General features: G+C 37.1%; 1 protein-coding gene across 1 annotated transcript in view; it reads right to left on the reverse strand.

Annotated features, from left to right (window-relative positions):
- LOC131957137 (speract receptor) overlaps nucleotides 1-16683 on the reverse strand; it is a 137019-nt gene extending 120336 nt beyond the window's left edge. Inside the window, exon 1 of the mRNA XM_059321853.1 lies at nucleotides 16096-16683. Coding sequence (XP_059177836.1) covers nucleotides 16096-16683 — 588 coding nt within the window. The remainder of the gene's footprint in view (nucleotides 1-16095) is intronic.
- Nucleotides 16684-19620: the final 2937 nt, after the last annotated feature.

Genomic DNA, 19620 nt, shown 5'->3' on the forward strand with positions numbered 1-19620 from the left:
GCGGAGGGGGGGGGGGGGAGAGCGGTCTCCTGACCTTGGCAAGAAGTTAACGATCAAAGCGTCAGGCACCACACGTTTTGGTACTTTAATGTGTACACTTCATGTGGATGGTACAACTTTGATGGTCGTGTTTGAACTGATAGAGTCCAGTTTACACACAGTGAAGACAGGATATAATACATGTGAGGTGGATGGTACAACTTTGATGGTCGTCTTTGAAGTAAAACACACAAGCAAGTTTTTTTTTTTCAGATCGAAATAATTTTTGTGTGTCAAGTTTTAAACTAGAAATAAAATAAGATGAGAGACGCTCGAATATGTAGATGAAATCTACTTCACTTGCAATTAGCAACAACAATTCTAAATTGTGTTGCTTTATTTCAATTCAGCTTAAAGATGATTTCATTTTTGAGTACACTTGTTAGTTTTTACTCGTTTAGTAAAGCATCAAGAAATGATGTTGTCACTTGTCACTTGTTTAAATTATGCATTTTCATATGCTTAAAAATATATGCATAAAAAACAAACGCAAACTTTAATATTCCTAATCAATTTTGCTATTCATGATTTTAGTTATAAAATGTGTAAATTACCAATGACACAAGTTATTTTTTTCTTTATTATTTAAAAATCTTCAAGAAAAAAGAAGTCTGAAAATCAACAGGTCTGTATAATGTTACAGATAATTGTGACATCCAGAGCCCAAGCAGATATTTGCAGACGCACAGACGGACACTTTTTTCTGTACAAAATGATAATCATTTCCCAGACAAAATGACTCTTATTACCAATACAAAAAGACAGTCATTATTCGTGCATAAATTATTGTCAATAAATGTTCATTTAGCTATCAAAAAACTAACAAACTGTCGCATACGACTAAGATTATTAACAAGAAACAAAAACTAACAATTCACCAACTGTATTCAACTAAATGCCAATACTTGAAACAATTGCTAACAATTCAAGTATGTAAGACGATCTTTCGTGACAGCATTCATTGCTGTTACATTAAAACAGTTGAGGGCTTTCAATCTTGTAATTTCAGTTAAATAGCCTCTAATATGCATTGTTATCCACATAAAGCATATGAAGAATACGTGGTAATGTTGTCTAGACCAAGTAAATTAAACCATTAAGAACACGAGCGAGATTGTGGTTAATGCAAGTGGCTTTTAGACAAAGTAAATAATTTGGTGGAGTTAATTAATTAGCTAAAAGATACGAGTCTGTCTTTATCAACTTTTGCTTAATTACATGCAGCTAATAGATACATTTTCTTCTAATCAGCTTCTGGCGCGGTCGTTGGAATTAGATTCGTCGATAATTTTAACAAAAATAACAAATGATGTATCGAAATAATGTCTTTGTCTGAATACAACATTGATTAAATAAAAGAATGAGGTAAATAATTTTATATAATTAATCTCTCATAGATTCTAGACTTAGAGACAAGCCTCTTCATTGATTTGGGACTCCGATGAAAACTAAGACTTGCAGAATTTTTTCTTACGTTAGATGATTACCCAAAAGACAGGAGACGGTGTAAAAGAGGTAATACTCTAATTACTTTTTTAAATTAGCTGGCCCGTGTACTTTACTTCGTTTTTTTTACTGGAAATATTGGGCTCTGACACAAAGGTGACATATTTAATTATAGAAACCAGGTAGTTTGTAATTAGTGGCCGACACTAGGTGCCATCCAGTAAACTGTGACTGTTGACAATGAAGGTCATTTGTAACTTTCTCTTTAAGAGTAAGCCCACTATTCAGGTAGGAGATGTATACAGTACGTGCAACCTACGACTGCTCGATTTAAGTGGACTAGCAGAACACTTAGTTGGTCAGATGACCTAAACAGGACCTTCACATTTTAGTTGTTCAGATGACCTGGACAGGACCATCATAACTGGTGTGGTCAGATGACCTTGAAAGGACACTTAACATTAGTTTGTGAGATGACCTAAACAGGACCTTCATATTTTAGTTGTTCAGATGACCTGGTCAGGACCTTCAAAATTGTTGTGGTCAGATGACCTTGACAGAACACTTAACATTCAGTTTGTGAGATGACCTAAGTAGGACACTCAAGGTCTATATTTGGCTGGAGGACACACGACCTAGAATGAAAAAAAAAACCACCATAAGACTAGTCTCTACCAGCCCATATGAAGGAAATTAAATCTTTCCTGTTTGGTGCTCAAAGGCAGTCACGCAAGATCGCATGGCGTAACCCATTAGCTCCATACTTTAGCTCTCTTTAGCTCAAGACCTATTTGCCAAATAGTCGTGAGTACTATTGCCATGACCTTGTGCATCTTGTTTATTTAAGTATTTGTTTACAGCTGTTCTAAGACTACATGAGACTAGGTCAAATTCGAATCGCAATTTAACAGTTCATTCAACTTTTGCTAACTGCTACATGCGTATTTCTAAATGGGTCTGACGTGGGGTGAGCTAAATTGGCCTTGAGAAATTGGACTGTCGAAAGTAAGTCAGCGACGTAGAAGCATGCTACAAGCTAGTCAGTGACATATAGGAATGTCATGTTTGTCAGTCACATATAAGAAGGTCATATACTAGTGACCGATAAAGATGTCACACGTAAGACAGCGACATATAAGTCTGACATACGTGTGTCCGTGACAAATAAGAATGACACATGTTAGTGACATATAAGTAAGTCACACATAACTCAATAAAAAATCAAATGTCACATGTTTGAGTTCAGTATGTTGTGTCTTCAAGCTAATTATGTCGTTTAGAGAATTACATTAAATGAATCAAATAAAACCTTACATTTTTATTACAAGCTTTTATTTAACTCACTTCCTCTGTCTGTCGTAAGTCGTCAGTCGTCAGTCTAGACGGAAACGCAGGAGTGAAAATTCGGACAGTTCTACTTGACCGATACGATTCACAGTTGGCACGTGGGTCAAGACATGAAGACAATGCAATCTGAAACTAAATTTGACTTAATTGGATGCCTAATTAATTTTTTATGAATTAATTAAAATTTGGACCGAATTAGTAGGCATGTCTAGCCAAACACACCACACGCGTCATCACCTTCAATAGCTTCAATGGCTGCGTTCAAAAACCATTGCGCGCCTACTGAACGTGATGTTCAGTAGGCGCGCAATGGTTTTTAGTCATGTAACTCTATTGTAAATAAAACATGTAAAGTACTGAAAAAAAATTCATAAAAAACGTTTTAATAACAAGCTTTTATGTAATGATGCACTAAAAAGTAGAAAATAAATTATAGACTACTATTTAAATAACTATAAAGAAAAGCGTGGGTGTCTTCCTTAACATTAGTAAAGGTATCCAATAGATACTAAAGTGACCCACGCTTTTCTTTATAGTTATTTAAATAGTAGTCTATAATTTATGTTCTACTTTTTAGTGCATCATTACATAAAAGCTTGTTATTAAAACGTTTTTTATGAATTTTTTTTTACAAGCTTTTATTTAACTCACTTCCTCGTCAGTCTGTCGTCAGTCTAGACGGAAACGCAGGAGTGAAAATTCGGACAGTTCTACTTGACCGATACGATTCACATTTGGCACGTGGGTCAAGACATGAAGACAATGCAATCTGAAACTAAATTTGACTTAATTGGATGCCTAATTGATTTTTTATGAATTAATTAAAATTTGGACCGAATTAGTAGGCATGTCTAGCCAACCACACCACACGCGTCATCAATAGCTGCGCCATCACGACCACGTAATGGCTGCGTTCAAAAACCATTGCGCGCCTACTGAACGTGATATTCAGTAGGCGCGCAATGGTTTTTAGTCATGTAACTCTATTGTAAATAAAACATGTAAAGTACTGAAAAAAAAATTCATAAAAAACGTTTTAATAACAAGCTTTTATGTAATGATGCACTAAAAAGTAGAAAATAAATTATAGACTACTATTTAAATAACTATAAAGAAAAGCGTGGGTGTCTTCCTTAACATTAGTAAAGGTAGCCAATAGATACTAAAGTGACCCACGCTTTTCTTTATAGTTATTTAAATAGTAGTCTATAATTTATGTTCTACTTTTTAGTGCATCATTACATAAAAGCTTGTTATTAAAACTTTTTTCATGAATTTTTTTTAAAGTTAATATTAACCTATAATGAAAGTGTGTCTTATACTAAAACACTCTTCCTATATTGGCCAGCCATAAAAGTAAAAGTAATTTTCCCCTTTCAAACCTTACGGTCTATAGAGCAAGTGAAGTAGAGTTCACTTGTTTCTGTGACCTCGGCATATGAAGAGATAGTGTGGTCAGCCTTTACTGTCCCTAACGAGTCAGGTACCCATCAGAGTTGGGTGGACTCGGGACGGTCTACTGACTTGAACCCGGATTCGAACTCGAGACTTACGGGTTAGCAGTCCAGCTCTCTATCGCTAGACCACTCCGTCCCACTATATATTAGCCATATTGGCACAAAATGGTCAAGTGTTAGGGCGTTGGAGTGGTTACTCAGACCCAAAATAAGCTGTATAATAGGAGTCTATAGGGTATCATCTTAATCACCCTTCTTCCATTACTACGAGAAAGGTAAAATAAGCGACTCCCACAGTCATATCAAAACTGGTAATTATTCGTTTTGGTGTCACCTTATCTGATGACGTCCTTCCCCCACAATAATCCCACCCATTGTCGTTCGCATCCCGACCCACCTTAGTGTTGCATGCTGTTGGCTGATTATCTTTTTAAATATACCACAGGTCATTGACCCCCCCCCCCCCCCCGCCACAAGATAACCCAATCAACGAAACATTGAGACTCACACAAACCACAAATCTTGTCTCAGATCTCATCCTGACCCCCCCCCCCCCTCCCTTACACTTTCAATTACCTGCATGTGACAGAGATCAAGAGCAGACGTGCATCTGACGTCACGCACCTCATCCGTGGATGAAGCTGACCTAATTATACGGCAAAGGGTTATGATCTCTCGGATTTCCAGAACCGGAAGTCGGATGGGATCTTGTAAAGATCAGCTGGCCAGATAAATTGGAGGCGGGTAATTATCCAAACACGACTTGCCTGTTAGGATAATATTTCAAACATGTCTAACTTTTCAAAAAAATACTGACGTTGAAAGGTATGTTAACAGTTTAAGTTTAGAGAAAGTAAAACCTACAATCACTACAAAAGTGGTTGTAATTCTGAAGGATATTTTAAAAACAAGACCAAAACTTCCCTCTTTGTATCCTGAGAGTGAATAAATGAGCCTAGGGGTTGTATGATTAACAAGATCATTAGTTTGTTAAGCAAAAATCAAAGTTACCATATCAAGCCTCGGCGGTCCATGGGGCAGGTGAAGTAGTGTTCACCTGTTTCTGTGACCACGGCATACAAAGACATAGTGTGCTTAGCAGTCTGCCCAACCTAATTTGTTTTCCCTATAGTGAGTCAGGAACCCATAAGATACGGGTGGACTAAAGAACGTCCTACGAATACAAGCAGTTTTCGATTCGAACCCGAGGCTTTCGGATACAGAGTCGTACTGTTTACCATCTAACCACGCTGTCCCATTTCATATATTAGGATACAAACATGTGTTGCTTTTTGCTTCATATATTGTACTTAAATCACAAACTTAAACATACCCCTAGCCAATTTCCCACCCCTATTATACCCTCGGTTATCCCAGTTTGACCTGAATCCTTCACAAGGAATAAAACAATGTTCAGGGAGCGAGGCTAAATTTAGAACCTTCTCCCAAACGAGTTCTGTCAGCGTCAGAACTTGCCGAGGATTCCCTGAGTGGCAGTAGACACTAGGACTGTCGATACGTCATTCGGACAGATGCTAGGTCATCTGTGTGTCTGGGACTACGTCACAATGTCGGGGCTAGTGTCTCTGGAACTGATGGCATTCTCCCGTGTCAGACCTCAGATACCGATATAGAAACTAGGTCAGGTTTAAGAAATATGAATCACAGTTTTAAATAAAACGAAACAAAAATACGGGATTATGAACTTAGTCAAAAATAAACATTTTAAAGTGAAGTTTAAATGCTATAACAAACTAAGCTTAGGATGACACCATTCAACTCTTTATGTTGCATTTCATAGTAGCCAGTGGGACGGAGTGGTAGAGAGCTGGACTGCTAACCCGTAAGTCTCGAGTTCGAATCCGGGTTCAAGTAAGTAGACCTTCCCTTAGTCCACCCAACTCTGATGGGTACCTAACTCACGTTAGGAAACGTAAAGGCGGCATAGTGCTGACCACACTATCTATTCATATGCCGAGGTCACAGAAACAAGTGAACTCTACTTCACTTGCCCCATAGACCGTCAGGTTTGAAAAGGGAACTTTACTTACATAGTAGACAACTAACCACGTTGACACCCCCTTAACTGATCCAAAATATGGTCAGCTTCCTTCCGCACTACTGCACTGCAGATAATTCTAAATTAATGTCTCCGGATACTAATAATCTGAGCTAAGATCTACAGATATAGATGAACATAGTGTTCAGTGCTTACGCACAATATGTTAGAGATACACATCTAACGTTGCCAATACATGTAACTTAATGTAAAACAGTTGTTGTTTGGGGGGTCTAAGAGGGGTTATAACCCCCTCCCCCCTTACCATTTACCTACGCCACTGTAGGACCATATATTACAGTATGATAACATCCATACGTGTGTTTACTAGTGTGTCTGTGTGTGTGACTTGTATGGTCAACGTTTCTGGGAAGTATACTGTATTCCTGCTCTCTGAAGCCCAATGTTTTTTCAGACGTTTCTTCAGAGGAAGTGGGTGGCACTTAAAACATTTAGTCTTGTATGTAGATCAGGGGTCTTTAAACTTTTCAGTCCGAGTGCCGCATTAACAATCAAATTTCAGTTCGGGGGCCAGTTTCTTCCAGGCATGTCTTTGATTTTTCTGGGCAAAGTTCCTCAGCCATCACCAACAAACGTTTTTTCCGTGGACAAAAAGATCTCCGCGGGCCGGATAAGAGGACCTCGCGGGCCGCATCCAGCCCGCGGGCCGTAGTTTGGAGACCCCTGATGTAGATTATATTTTGTTCGGAGGTGTAGTGGGTGCTTGAAATGCTGCAGTGTGTGTGTTTGGGGGGGGGGGGTTGGTGGTGGTGGTAGGTGCTAGAAGTACTGGGGTGCGTGTGTGTGGGGAGTGGGGGCGCCCGATGAAATACCTGGAAGAATCTCTGCCTCATGAAACTATTTCAACACGTCTAAAAGTCTTAGTTTTCTAGCGTTAGTACCATGACCCTAGCCTTCCCTAATGCATTTACCCTATTCTTAGATCTTAGTCGCCCTGTTTATGTAGGAATATATCAATGTATAAAGTATCGCGTGAACCCTATCCGTCGCTCTTGTTCTATCAAACTACGTGCTATAATTAGAAAAATGGCTGCGACACGCGAACATAAAAAACAACGAACATTTCACGAACAACACACGAACAACACAACAAAAACCACCCGTCCTCGCTCAACCCTGAAGATAATTAAATCACCGTTTAGTAAATTTCGATTTCCCATAAAATAAAATAAAACCTCTAGCCCATAAAGTCCCTGTACCTCGTTATCTGAAGGCCTGGTCGTGTCGTTCAGCCCTAGGAGATTATTGAATGCCACTAACCCGATAATAATTGAAGGAGCTAAATTTAGACGGTACAAAAACAGCGGAAGTAGTAGCTTGTGCGGTGGTAATGAGATTAAACATGAAGAATGTTTTGAAATAACGGACGGTGTAGGTAGGCCCCTTACGTAGGGCAGGTGGGGGCTCTGTAGTACTTGGCAATGTATACCGGTGTTCTGGACTATAAATTAAATTAAAGATTACGCAACCCATTAGAGCTAGGTGGACACATAATCAGGTCCTTCATATCCGAGAAAGAGATACTATATAATGTAATATAGAAATAATTAAAATTATATACAGGCATATATATACATACATATATATATATATATATATATATATATATATATATATATATATATATATATATATATATATATATATGTTTACATGAATGTGCATTTGTGTAATAACACAAAATTTGAATTAGTATTTGAACAAAATTGACTGTTATTGCAAAATTTCCTCTTCGAGGCAAATTTTTTATTTATGGACAGAGATAGAGTTTCCTTTATAAAAATTCGCTATTGATTTTATCTGCGTCTCTCTCTCTCTATATGTTTGATTAGTTTACATTTATAATTTCGTTATTGAACTAATATTTAAAAAAATATTATGGTGATTAAATATTTCAAACCACAGCATCAAAGTGTAAGATAAAAGAAGATAAGAAATTACCTTGAATTAATGAAAATGTGGTTTTGATTAGCATCGTAAAAATATGTTGGCTTTGTAAAAAGAAATCGATGTAGCGGTAATTACATTTTATTAATCCTAACTAATCCTGACTGGCTGTTTGATTCAGTTTTGTGTTAAGAAATGTTGGTAATCATTTTTAATTCTCTTTTCACGATCGACATGATTTAACTTGTGATAATTTTAATGCAATCAAAAAAGGAAGTCATTTAATTTATTTAATGGCAAAATTGTAAATCGATTTGTTTAGTATGGTAGTTTTACAGGCTGCGTGAAAATGTTCATATTAGAGTTTATTAAAGTGTTTATATGATTGTTAATGTAAGTAATGATGTAAGTCTTCATGTAAGTTTAAATATTTATGAAAGTGTTCATGTAAGTTTTCTTGTAAGTGTAAGCTTTATGTAAATGTTCTTATCAATGAAAGTGTTTATTTACGTTTTTCATGTAAATGTAGATGCTCTTAAAATAACCAATTTATATTAATGTAAAATATATGAGGGTATGTTTTTTTTTATTTGAACACTGATGTTGAGAAACTAAGAAAAATTATAGTGTGTCAGCTTAGCTAGGAGATTAGCTATTTATTTTTCTAAATGTAACATAATTTCATATCAAAGAATTGTCTTTTACAGCTGAAGAAAAGGGGCTTCTTTATGTAACATGTGTCATGAGCTTAGAAATTGAGCTTAAATTATCCACCCAGAATATTTTTTTTAAAATCAGGTTTACTCTACTTCACCTGCCTACGGGTGAATCTAACTTGCACATGTCAACAACAAAAAAATTCATTAAACATTTAAAATTACTATCGATAAACCATGACAAATATCTCCATCGAGCCCAGCATGGCCACAGGCCCTCCACGCACCACGGGTCAAATCTATTCCTCGCGTGTTTTTTACTCACCACTCCACGCAGCCCTCCCAGGCTCGGCCCGAGGAATTTTGTATTCACGCTGTCGCGGAAGATTAGTCTCCCCATCTGAGCTAATAACGGCCCGGGTTCGGGGCTAGTGGTTATGCATATCTGGAGCGCAAAGGGGAGATCACTCTATAGGCGGTGACGAGGTTTATGGCTGCAGTCAGGAAGTGGGACTTCACTAGCTGGGATGGAAGGGGGGGGGGGGTGATGGTGAATTTGATTGGTCGAGGAATGGTTTTGGTTGAGCTAACAAGACTTGGCCGTGTTAATTACGTTGCTATGTTATTAGATTCTAGGCTATCTTTAGACCACAACAGCACAAGTAATATTTTTCTCTGGGGGTGGGGACTTCGAAACTTTCGACGGACTTACATTTTCGGTGTTGGGGGGGGGGGTTAAAAAGACACTGGTTAAAGTATATATTTCGCATATAAATTCTATTTCGTTCGGGGTGTTGGGGGAGGGGGGCTTTAGAAGCCCCTCCCTCCTCCCCCCCACCCACCCCTAAAGAAATTAACTTTAATCCCAAACATTTAAAAAAATTTGATAGACGACCCCTTTTTTATAAATATCAAATCCCGAAATAATAATAAAAAAATACATATTAAAAAAATAACATTTAGTGAATTTTTGCTGTAGTTCACTGTACAAGTTGGCGACCCTACAGGACACCAGCCTTCACCAACCCCTCTGGGGTCGCAACCAGTTCTTAACTCGTGTTTTAGACTTTGGATATAATAGGACCGATTTTCAGATGGTCCAGATCGCTCAGAGGAAAGCCTTAATAGTGAAAATAACCCAAAACGTGAAACTAGAACTAACCAAACAGATAGCTCTAACTCTAACGACTGACCTTATTGTGAAGATATTTCTTACCCGGACTACAGACACATTCATGACAAACAGTGGCCCAAGCTTAACTTGACGTTAGTACTACTCTAACAAGATAATGGTTCCACCTGACACTAATATATCGAGATAATTACCCTAAACTATTCAGACAACAGTCCTAATCCAACATGACACAATGTGTTAGACGATAGCCGATATCAAATGAAGCCTTAGCTTGTGCTTATAATAGACCTTTTGTTCGAGACAATAGCCTGATCCAGTCTGGATACCACATCATTCGTTGACACCCCCATCCCTTCCCTTGCTAAACTATCCATACGACATCCCGGCCCAGTTTATCCATATATGCCGGCCATAACTAATATCCCAACTTATCCTGGTAGCCCAACTTAACTCTAGATTACTAGCCCAACTTATCAAGATATCCAGGACTATTCTAGATTTCTACCTCAACCTGTCTCTATACCCAGGCCTATTCTATATTACTAAATCCACTTATTTATTTCATAGCCAATCTGTCTAGATTATTACCTCAGCTTAACCATATATCCCGACCTAATCTAGACTACTAGCCCAACTTATCCAGATATCCCACCCTAATCTAAATTACAAGCCCACCATATCCAGATACATAAACTTAATCTATACTAGAACACCTTATCCAGATATTCCAACCTAATCTAGATTCCTAGACCACCTTATCCAGAATGCCTGACCCGTCTAGATTACTACCCTAACCTATCCGTACGACGGAATGCTGATGACACCGACTCACGACACGACGGAGTAAAACCACCGACCATGCTGACACGTGATACGGGCCACACGTGATCAGTGGCCGGATGGCCTGCCGGTCTGTGTCTACTCCATCTTTCTGTCATTAACACCCCAATCGAATTTCTCAGCGCGTGGTCTTTGGGCCATAGGTCAAACGAGTGCGGGACTACTCATATGTCGTTCTCCAAAGTCTGGCGGTCACAAATGTTAGGGATACGTTCCTGTCACCCCAGTTAACTCGACATTACACTGAAAATAATGGCGGTTAAAATATTTTAATTAAAGAAACATATTTTGCCGACAAAAGTACTTTGTAAGTAATTGACATAGAACTGTAAGGCATGGCCTAATGGTAGAGAGCTAGGCTGCTAACCCGAAAGTCTCAAGTTCGAATCCGGGTCCAAGTCAGTAGAATGTACCTGAGTCCACCCTTTTTTTGGGTACCTAACTCCCATTAGGAAAACCAAGACGGCTGAGCATAGTGGTGACCACATTCTCCATACATATGCCGAGATCTCTGAAGTAGATGAACTCTACTTCATCTGCCCCGTGTGTCTTGGGCAAAAACGGGAAAAGATGATTAATTAACAAACACGTATTACAATAGTACAAGTATAAGAACAGCCGTGGAATAGTTCACTCAACAGCTTAACTGTCAAATGTTGAGCTGCGGTTGTTTTGTTTCACAATTTAAAGTGGATTCTCCCAGTCTTCATTTACGCTTGTGATCCATGTTTGACAGCCGTGTAAATAATACATCAGCTATGGCATTAGTTGGAGCTGGCGAAAAAGGTCAATCCATTAAGCAAAATAAGAGCAATGCATTTTCCAAAAAAAATAATAATCATATTTGAAACTTTTTAAATACATTTTTATACATATTTTTTTCTGGAATGCAGTGCATTTTATTTTTGTACATTTTCTAAAATTTTAAGTAGAACCGAAATTTTTGTGTAAATCATGTTGAGAGACAGAAAAAAGTATTTAGAAAATGAGCTGCAAAATTCGGTGGTCACAGCAAAATGAGTAATTTTAAGCAATCTTTAAACGAGTCAACTCAGCTCTGGTGGGTACCCGACTCACGTTAGGGAAAGAAAAGGTGGCTGGGCATAGCGCTGGGCATTATATCCCTTCATGTGACGAGGTCACAGAAACAGTTTAACTCTACTTCACTTGCCCCTTGGACCGTCAGGTTTGAAAAAGAGAACGTTACTATATAAACGAGTCAGTGGTATCGAAGATTTGACCAGCTTTAAAGGAAATGTTTTTAAAAAAAAAATAATACCATGGTCTTGAAACTTCATCTTCTGCGTTCTTAGATGAATTTATGTTGGAGAATTTAAACAACTCCAACTTCGTGTATGAACTGGACTGTGTTCTCTATGTATGTGGGTGCCCCATATAGTTTTTTCCATGAGTGGGGTGTATAGAGGCCAGTATTTGGATCGCGCCTGTTTGTACAAGGAGCAGTCCTGAAGGACGTGCTCTGTATTATCCGGGGCCATGCCACAAGGGCAAGTTTTACCAGGACCAACTTTTAGGTTTTTCTTTTTTTTAAAACTCGTGCTGTTTTAGCATGTTGTGGCCTGTTCGAATCTAAAGATAATGTGTTGTTTTTTCATGTTAATTTGTAAAATCCGTCGTATTTTGTGTATTTTGTGGTCTGGAAACAAAATATTAAATAACTAAAAGCCCATAATTTAAAAGTTTAAAACCGGATAGAAACCCTATTTGTTTAGATTTGTATACAGCAGAATCATCGACTGGGGAGACCAAGGGACATTACTCTGAGAAATTCGTTAATTTAAAGTCGACCTGGTCTATTGGATGGAGACAGGAGAATAGAAAGCAAAAGCCATTCCGGGATCTATGCATTTCATGCATACAAAATACTGTGTAGCAGTGTTAACGAAAGATCTAGCGGTAAAAAAAAAAAAAACGACATTAATGCAGATTTATTAGAGGGAAGTAACTCTACACTCGTCAAGGCAACAATAGCTTTTTATACATTGCATACAATCCTTGAAATATTTATGCATGACCAGCTTATATTATAAAAAAGTTTAATTAAAAGAAAGAAATAATTTAAATTAAACGACGTGTTTTCTAGAAACGGAAACAAATTTTAAAATAAATTACGTGAAATTGTAAAGATTTCAAACTTGTTTTTATTGAAACATTCTTTTTTTTTTAAAATCACACTTGTAATTAAAAAGCCAGACAAAAGCGAGGACAGCGATGATTTTTCTATTAATCACCTGACATTCACAAACCTTGATCACACGACAACAAAAGACCTCTCCCAACCCCGATCAACCCGGATCGTTTTGTCATCCCTGGGACAACCCGCTTCCTTTCACACTTCCGGTGAGGCGGGGTAAGGGGCGCAACTGGAGGGGATACAATTCACGCTCAACCCGGATGGCTGAACAGGCTGTAGCGTCTGTATGCTCAAAACAAAGGCAACCTGTCCCTTCATTACAGCAGTTTTTGTATCCCTTAACACGTTGAATTCCCCAAGTGGGGCGGGTAACGATCAAACAAACTACAATTTTCAGTCAAGCGGTTACTGCGGGTGAATAGTTTAATGGAAGGGTACTTGGGTAGGGTTAGGGTTTATTTATGCTACCCCACTTTTCTTCCGTGTTACAAAATAAAAAAAAATGCCTCAATAAAACTCCGCTTGATTAATGACAATAAATTTGTCAATTATTTTTTTTTCATGTAATTATAAAATGATTTTTTTTAAGTTGACAGGTAGACATAATGATGGGATTTTTTAAGTTTAATTTGCGTACTTTTAAAATTTTCAACAAAGCACTTTTTTTTTCATAATAAAAATTGATTATAGTTTGTACTTCTTTAATGATTGTTTTTACACGTAAAACTCGTTATTTGATTACAAATTAAATGAACAAAAAGGTTCCTTCCTTTCGTTTACACTAATTGACAGCAGTTGTGTTTAGAACACTTGGGAACTTTTTTTTTACTTTGCCCTAATGTGTATGGTGACTAGCGGTAAGGAGACGAAGTTATAGAAGACCCTCATAGTGAATATTGGTTTAGTTTAACTATGCTGAAGGCGCATTGGTTTTTAACTTGATCAAACTAAAACTATATTTTGTTGAAAATGGTGGTCGAATCTTCGAAAATGTCTAAGAAATTTTTCATTTAGAATCGCTAACTAGATTCAAATTAGCTCTAGCTAATAGTTAAACTCAATCCTATGTAAAACAATGTAGTGTATGATCTATTTAAGCTACCATCGTTTTAGGATTAAATCGCTGAAATAATAGATCAGAAGAATGGAAAGATGTTTCGTAATACGAACACGTTGTTGAGAAAATCAATAAAAAAATACCTAGCATTATGGGAGAGACACATGTTGATAAAAGGTTGAAAAAAAACAAAACACAGTGTTTTGATTGGATTTACTTGGGTGCACTTTTCTGATTAGCAAGTTCCTTGAGATAAAAGCTAACGAATCCACTACCCTTTAACATGTATCTGGTCCAGGGGCGGAACTACAGTGCCGCCAGACCCCGCAATGCGGGGGGGCCCAGGCCGTTTAGGGGCCCACAGCCGACCATAATCAATTTCTTTATAGTTAAAAAAATAATTTTCATATAAAAGAAACATATCTACTACAGTAGTGATGTTCTACTTTAGCTAACACACGCTGCATCGTAAAGGAAAAAAATGTATATTTGAGTTGTAGTGTGAAAGATAGGTAAACGTTCAAACCACTTCCATGACTTATTTCCCTTTTTTAAATTGTCAAAAGTGTGTTTGCTCTTAAGAACCTTTTAATAGATTTGCACTAAACAAATTAAAAAGCAATTACTTCTCTTAATTATTATTATGCTTTAAATACATAATAAAGAATGACATAGTATAAATAGGAAATTTATGAAAAGCTAATAAAATAAATAGAAAAAAACATAAAAATAAACATAAGGCGAGAAACCATTACACAAACAAAGCTTTCATGCTTCATATGCTTTTGACCGAATAGTAATTTAGAAGGTATTATGTCAAACTTAAAAACAGAGAATTTCTAAATAGAGTCCAGGGGTCGGCAACCTTTTGAAGCGGAAGAGCCAAAAGTTACAACTTTCAAAATTTCCCTGGTTTTAAAGAGCCACTAGCATTTTTTTTATTTCAAATAGCTTATATTTTTATTAAGATTATTAGTATTTGTTCAAGGAGCTGGAGAGCCGCATCTTGATATCAAAAGAGCCGCATGCGGCTCGCGAGCCGCAGGTTGCCGACCCCTGAAATAGACTAATAGAACTCACATAAGTAATCTGCTGTTGTAACATGCTTTAATTATAAATAAAAACTAGGAATTTTTAGTTTTTCAAATATCGAACATGCCCGTACTGAGTATTTTATATTCGGATTTTCGTATTTTGCTTTATATATATATATATAATATATATATATATATATATATATATATATATATATATATATATATTATGGGGCCCAAAAAAATTTTTTGCGGGGTGGCCCTTTTTTTCTAGTTCCGCCACTGATCTGGTCAGTCAATGCCGGTTCTGATGTTTGAAACATGAGTTAGATGATCAATTCAAGAGACTATATGACCTTTATCTCTTACACACAACAAAAGACGATCCTTTGTCTTTGAAGTTTCTTGTATTAAGTTTCCTACTGTAGTAAAACACTACAGGCGTAATATTACTTTAAATCCTACGCCTTCACAATGCCGATATAAGATCTAATAAGAATAAAACTTTATTTTCCTTTATGCCCTCCCCTTTGCCCGTCTAAGATTTTCAAGGAATTAAGGATAGTCTACCCTTATACACATGCCTATATGATATAATAGGTACGCTTGTCTTGTATACGATGTAATTGGACCGCTCGTCTCATGCTCGTATAAAATTTAAGATGATTGAAGCCTTATCTGCCCTTATGCCCTCTTCCAGGTCCATATACGATTTAAGAGGTTTGAAGCCTGATCTGCCCTTATTTCGCTCATACGCCCGAATAAGATGCACTAAGAATGCCTTGACCCGTGTAAGATGTAACATGTACGCTATATCGCATGCACGTATAATGTGTACCATAAGAATGTACTCACGTATGTGATCATGGGGACATTATACGCCGCGGCTAAGACCCATATAAGATGTAACATCTATGCCATATAGCATGCACGCATAAGATGTAACATAAGAATGTACTCACGTATGAGATCATGGGGACGTTATAAGCCGCGGCCAGCCTGGCTTCATGCACGCACGTCTCCTGAGGGCCGATGATGGCCGAAATGTTCTTGTAGATCATCTCAGCCGTCTGAAACAAACTCTCCTTCTCCTCGCCATAGGTGTCAGCGATGACAAATTTCAGGGTGGTATTGGGCAGGATGTTGGGATCCTCGTTAATTTTTTGTATAGCGTAGGTTATCGCCCCTGAGTAGAGCTGCCCAGGCGGGATGTAGAGTTGGTTGTCTTCCCTTTTCGTGTTGCTGGCGATGTATCCAATGGTGATCTCCGAGGGCGGGGCATGTCGAGGGTAGGGCGCCGCTGTGGTCTTGGTGCTGGAGTTAACGTCAGAGTACTTTTGTTCGTGGCAGTTGAGTTTAGAGTGCCGGCTTAATTTCAGGACGGGCGAGGTGCCTTCTGTCTTAGTATCGGTGTTGGCGGAGCAGTGTATGATGAGAAGATTCCAGAACAGGAAGTAGATGATAAGGGATGGGTTGCGGCAGGTGCTGGATGCCGTCTGGAACTGTCTCAGACGATGATGTGACGTGCGGTTAGCGCTGGGTGACGTCATGGTTATGTTTGAAGAGCAGGAAGGTCATTTCTAGGAGTGACGTTTGGAGATTTGCTGGACTAGAAAATGTATCCAAGGCTGTTAGTGTACGTTTGCTGCTGTGTAACGATATCTGAAATGGTATAAACGTACAAACGTTACTTAAGCATTTAAGCTGATAAAATAGATAGCCAGGACCATTTATGTTTATAGTCAAGTTTAGTTTAATGTTAGGGAATGGAACTGAAACACTAACATTTGAAGTATAATTTTGAGTGCAAATATTTTAGAGTTACTTTATAAAAATATCACATTGAATTATCTTTCAAAAGAGTCAAAGCATAATTTGACTTGATAAATTAGAAATTGTATTTCTATGACAACGAAATGTGAAGAAACAGTGTGACTAGTTGTGAGGGTGTGGGGGTGAATAGATTATCTACCGCCCGTTGCGAGGGTGGGGGAAACAGCAACCACCAAATGTAAGAGTGGGGGTGGTGAAGATGATGAAAAGATCCAACACACAAGTTCAAGTCAAAATATAATGTTCTTTATTAAAATGTACACAATCACTTCCTACCTAATTTAACTAACCTAAACTATATACTATTTGCTAACTCTACTAACTACGCACTCCCATGACCATTCCTTACACTATCTCTAATTCTCTACATCTCTACCCTGACGCTACCTATCTATAACTCTCTGTTCTCCTATCGACTGCCTGGCCTAACTTATAGAAGTATATATATATATATATATATATATATATATATATATATATATATATATATATATATATATATATATATATATATATATATATATATATATATATATTTATATATATATATATAGAGAGATAATTTTAAATTTGGAAGTCCACATATGCAACATAAATGTTATTACAGCGAGTGTAAAAATAATCTTCAAGTCGCTTAACAAATGCTGTAGCGGTAAGGTGCATCTGTTCTTTTTCTTCAGCAAATGCGTGAACATGTCTCTGTGGAAATTATCGAGGTTCGAACTCAAAACCTTCGGGTTGGGAGCGTATGGCTTTACACCACTTCTGACCACAAGAAAATAAAACGTGCTTACAGATGAACCACTATCAACCATCAATTTTTAAAATATGATATGGGATATAAAATGTATACAACAGTAATAAACTTTTCAAAAACGTAAAATTAAGGCATCCTTAATTTGATATCAAATATCAATTATTTTAATTTAACTTAATTTTTTCTCTCGGGAGACAATTACGACATGCTGGGTAGTTGAACAAGTTAAGAATTACTTAAAGAGATTATGATTTGCCATTACATGTAGATCCATCTATCGAACTTTACCAGTATTGTACAAAGGAATATTACGCTATACGATAATATTGAATATAAAACACCCTTTATCGTACGATTGAAAATACAACAAAAGCAATTGTAACATTATATTTAAAACATGCACCAGAATAACATAGAACATACAACATACAATTACAACATTGAAGTTAAGACACGCATATCTGAACACATAAAAAAATCACAAACGAGCGCTGTAGATAGCCGGATAAAAAAAAACAAGTCATGAATCCCGAGCAAATGCGTGATGATGCTACACGATTGACTCTAGACATGATGCAGGATTTCCAGGATAATAACTAAATTTTTTATAGCTGTCCCTGGGATTGACATACCTCAGGCAGACAAACGACAGACATAAAGTCTGATCCTGTGTCTGCCTAGTTTTATTGTCAGGTTGAAGCCGATGCTTCTTGCTAAAAAGCCTATCACAAAATAGCCAGATGTTTATTACTTTGGACATGGAAGGTTCTAGTATGTAAACATTTATGACGCACGTATATTGAATGCTAAGTATTTCATTACACATAAATACAGATAAAGATAATGTAATTTAAAAAAAGCTAATTAGATGCCGCAAGATGTATTTGATTTAATACAAGCTGGACGACTCTATTTTCATCCTGTACACTTACAGTATGCTATCTGTTAAGGTTAGGTAAGCCTGTCGTCCTTAAAGGGAAATAAGCCGACCTCAGGTAAGAGTCGTCTTTTACCCTAGCTGTCTACGTTTCCAATACATCATTTTTAATGGGTAGGAGTTTATAGCCTCTAAACCATCCTTATTTTTCAACTAGTTTGGGGCTGGTTACAGAGGAAACGAATAAAGCTGACAAACTCAAAAACCACCCACAACCGACTTTTCCGCCCCAGACTAAAATAAATTACGTCAAAGTCAAACAGTATACCAGTGCAGTTAGCAAGAAGGGTCGTGAGTAACTTAATGAAAACTATGCAGATATATTTTTCACCCGACGCATAAAACAACGTCACCAAAAACTAGAAGAACGGTACTATACAATCTATGATTATTGAGCATTGAGGACCTTATACCCAGTTTCTTATTTAGCGGCTGAGTTCGAAATAGAATGTCCGTGAGTACCTCCAGTTCTGATTGGATACCTAACTAACGTAATGGAAAGTAAAGGCGTTTGAGCATAGTGCTAACCGCAATTATCTCTGATATTCCGAGGAAGCAGTAACAGCTGAACTCTACTTTACTTGCCCCAAAGACTGTCGAGTTTGAAAGGGGAACTTTACTTTTCTATTTAACGGTTAAATTAAAAATGTATCATTAGAATAATTTTTTTAATTTAAAAATTATCTTTGAACAATAGCGGTAATTCTTGAAAATGTTATACTCTCAAAACTACTCTCAAATAATATTCACTGTTTAGCCAACTTGACATGAACTTAATTAAACGTAATCATATTTCAAACGTTTATTTTTGTTAAAGGATATCATATTTTAGCCATGCTACGTCATAAATTAATAAAAGCTCACCTTTATTATTTTATTGTCATTGTCTGAGGCGTTTGTTTTAATTATAATTAATTATTTACAACACAACTCTAGAACAACAATTGGATTTCCATTTAA

This window comes from Physella acuta, unplaced genomic scaffold, assembly GCF_028476545.2.
Source record: "Physella acuta isolate Inbredline_101_S28 unplaced genomic scaffold, ASM2847654v3 ptg001212l, whole genome shotgun sequence".
Classification (NCBI taxonomy): Eukaryota; Metazoa; Mollusca; class Gastropoda; family Physidae; genus Physella; species Physella acuta.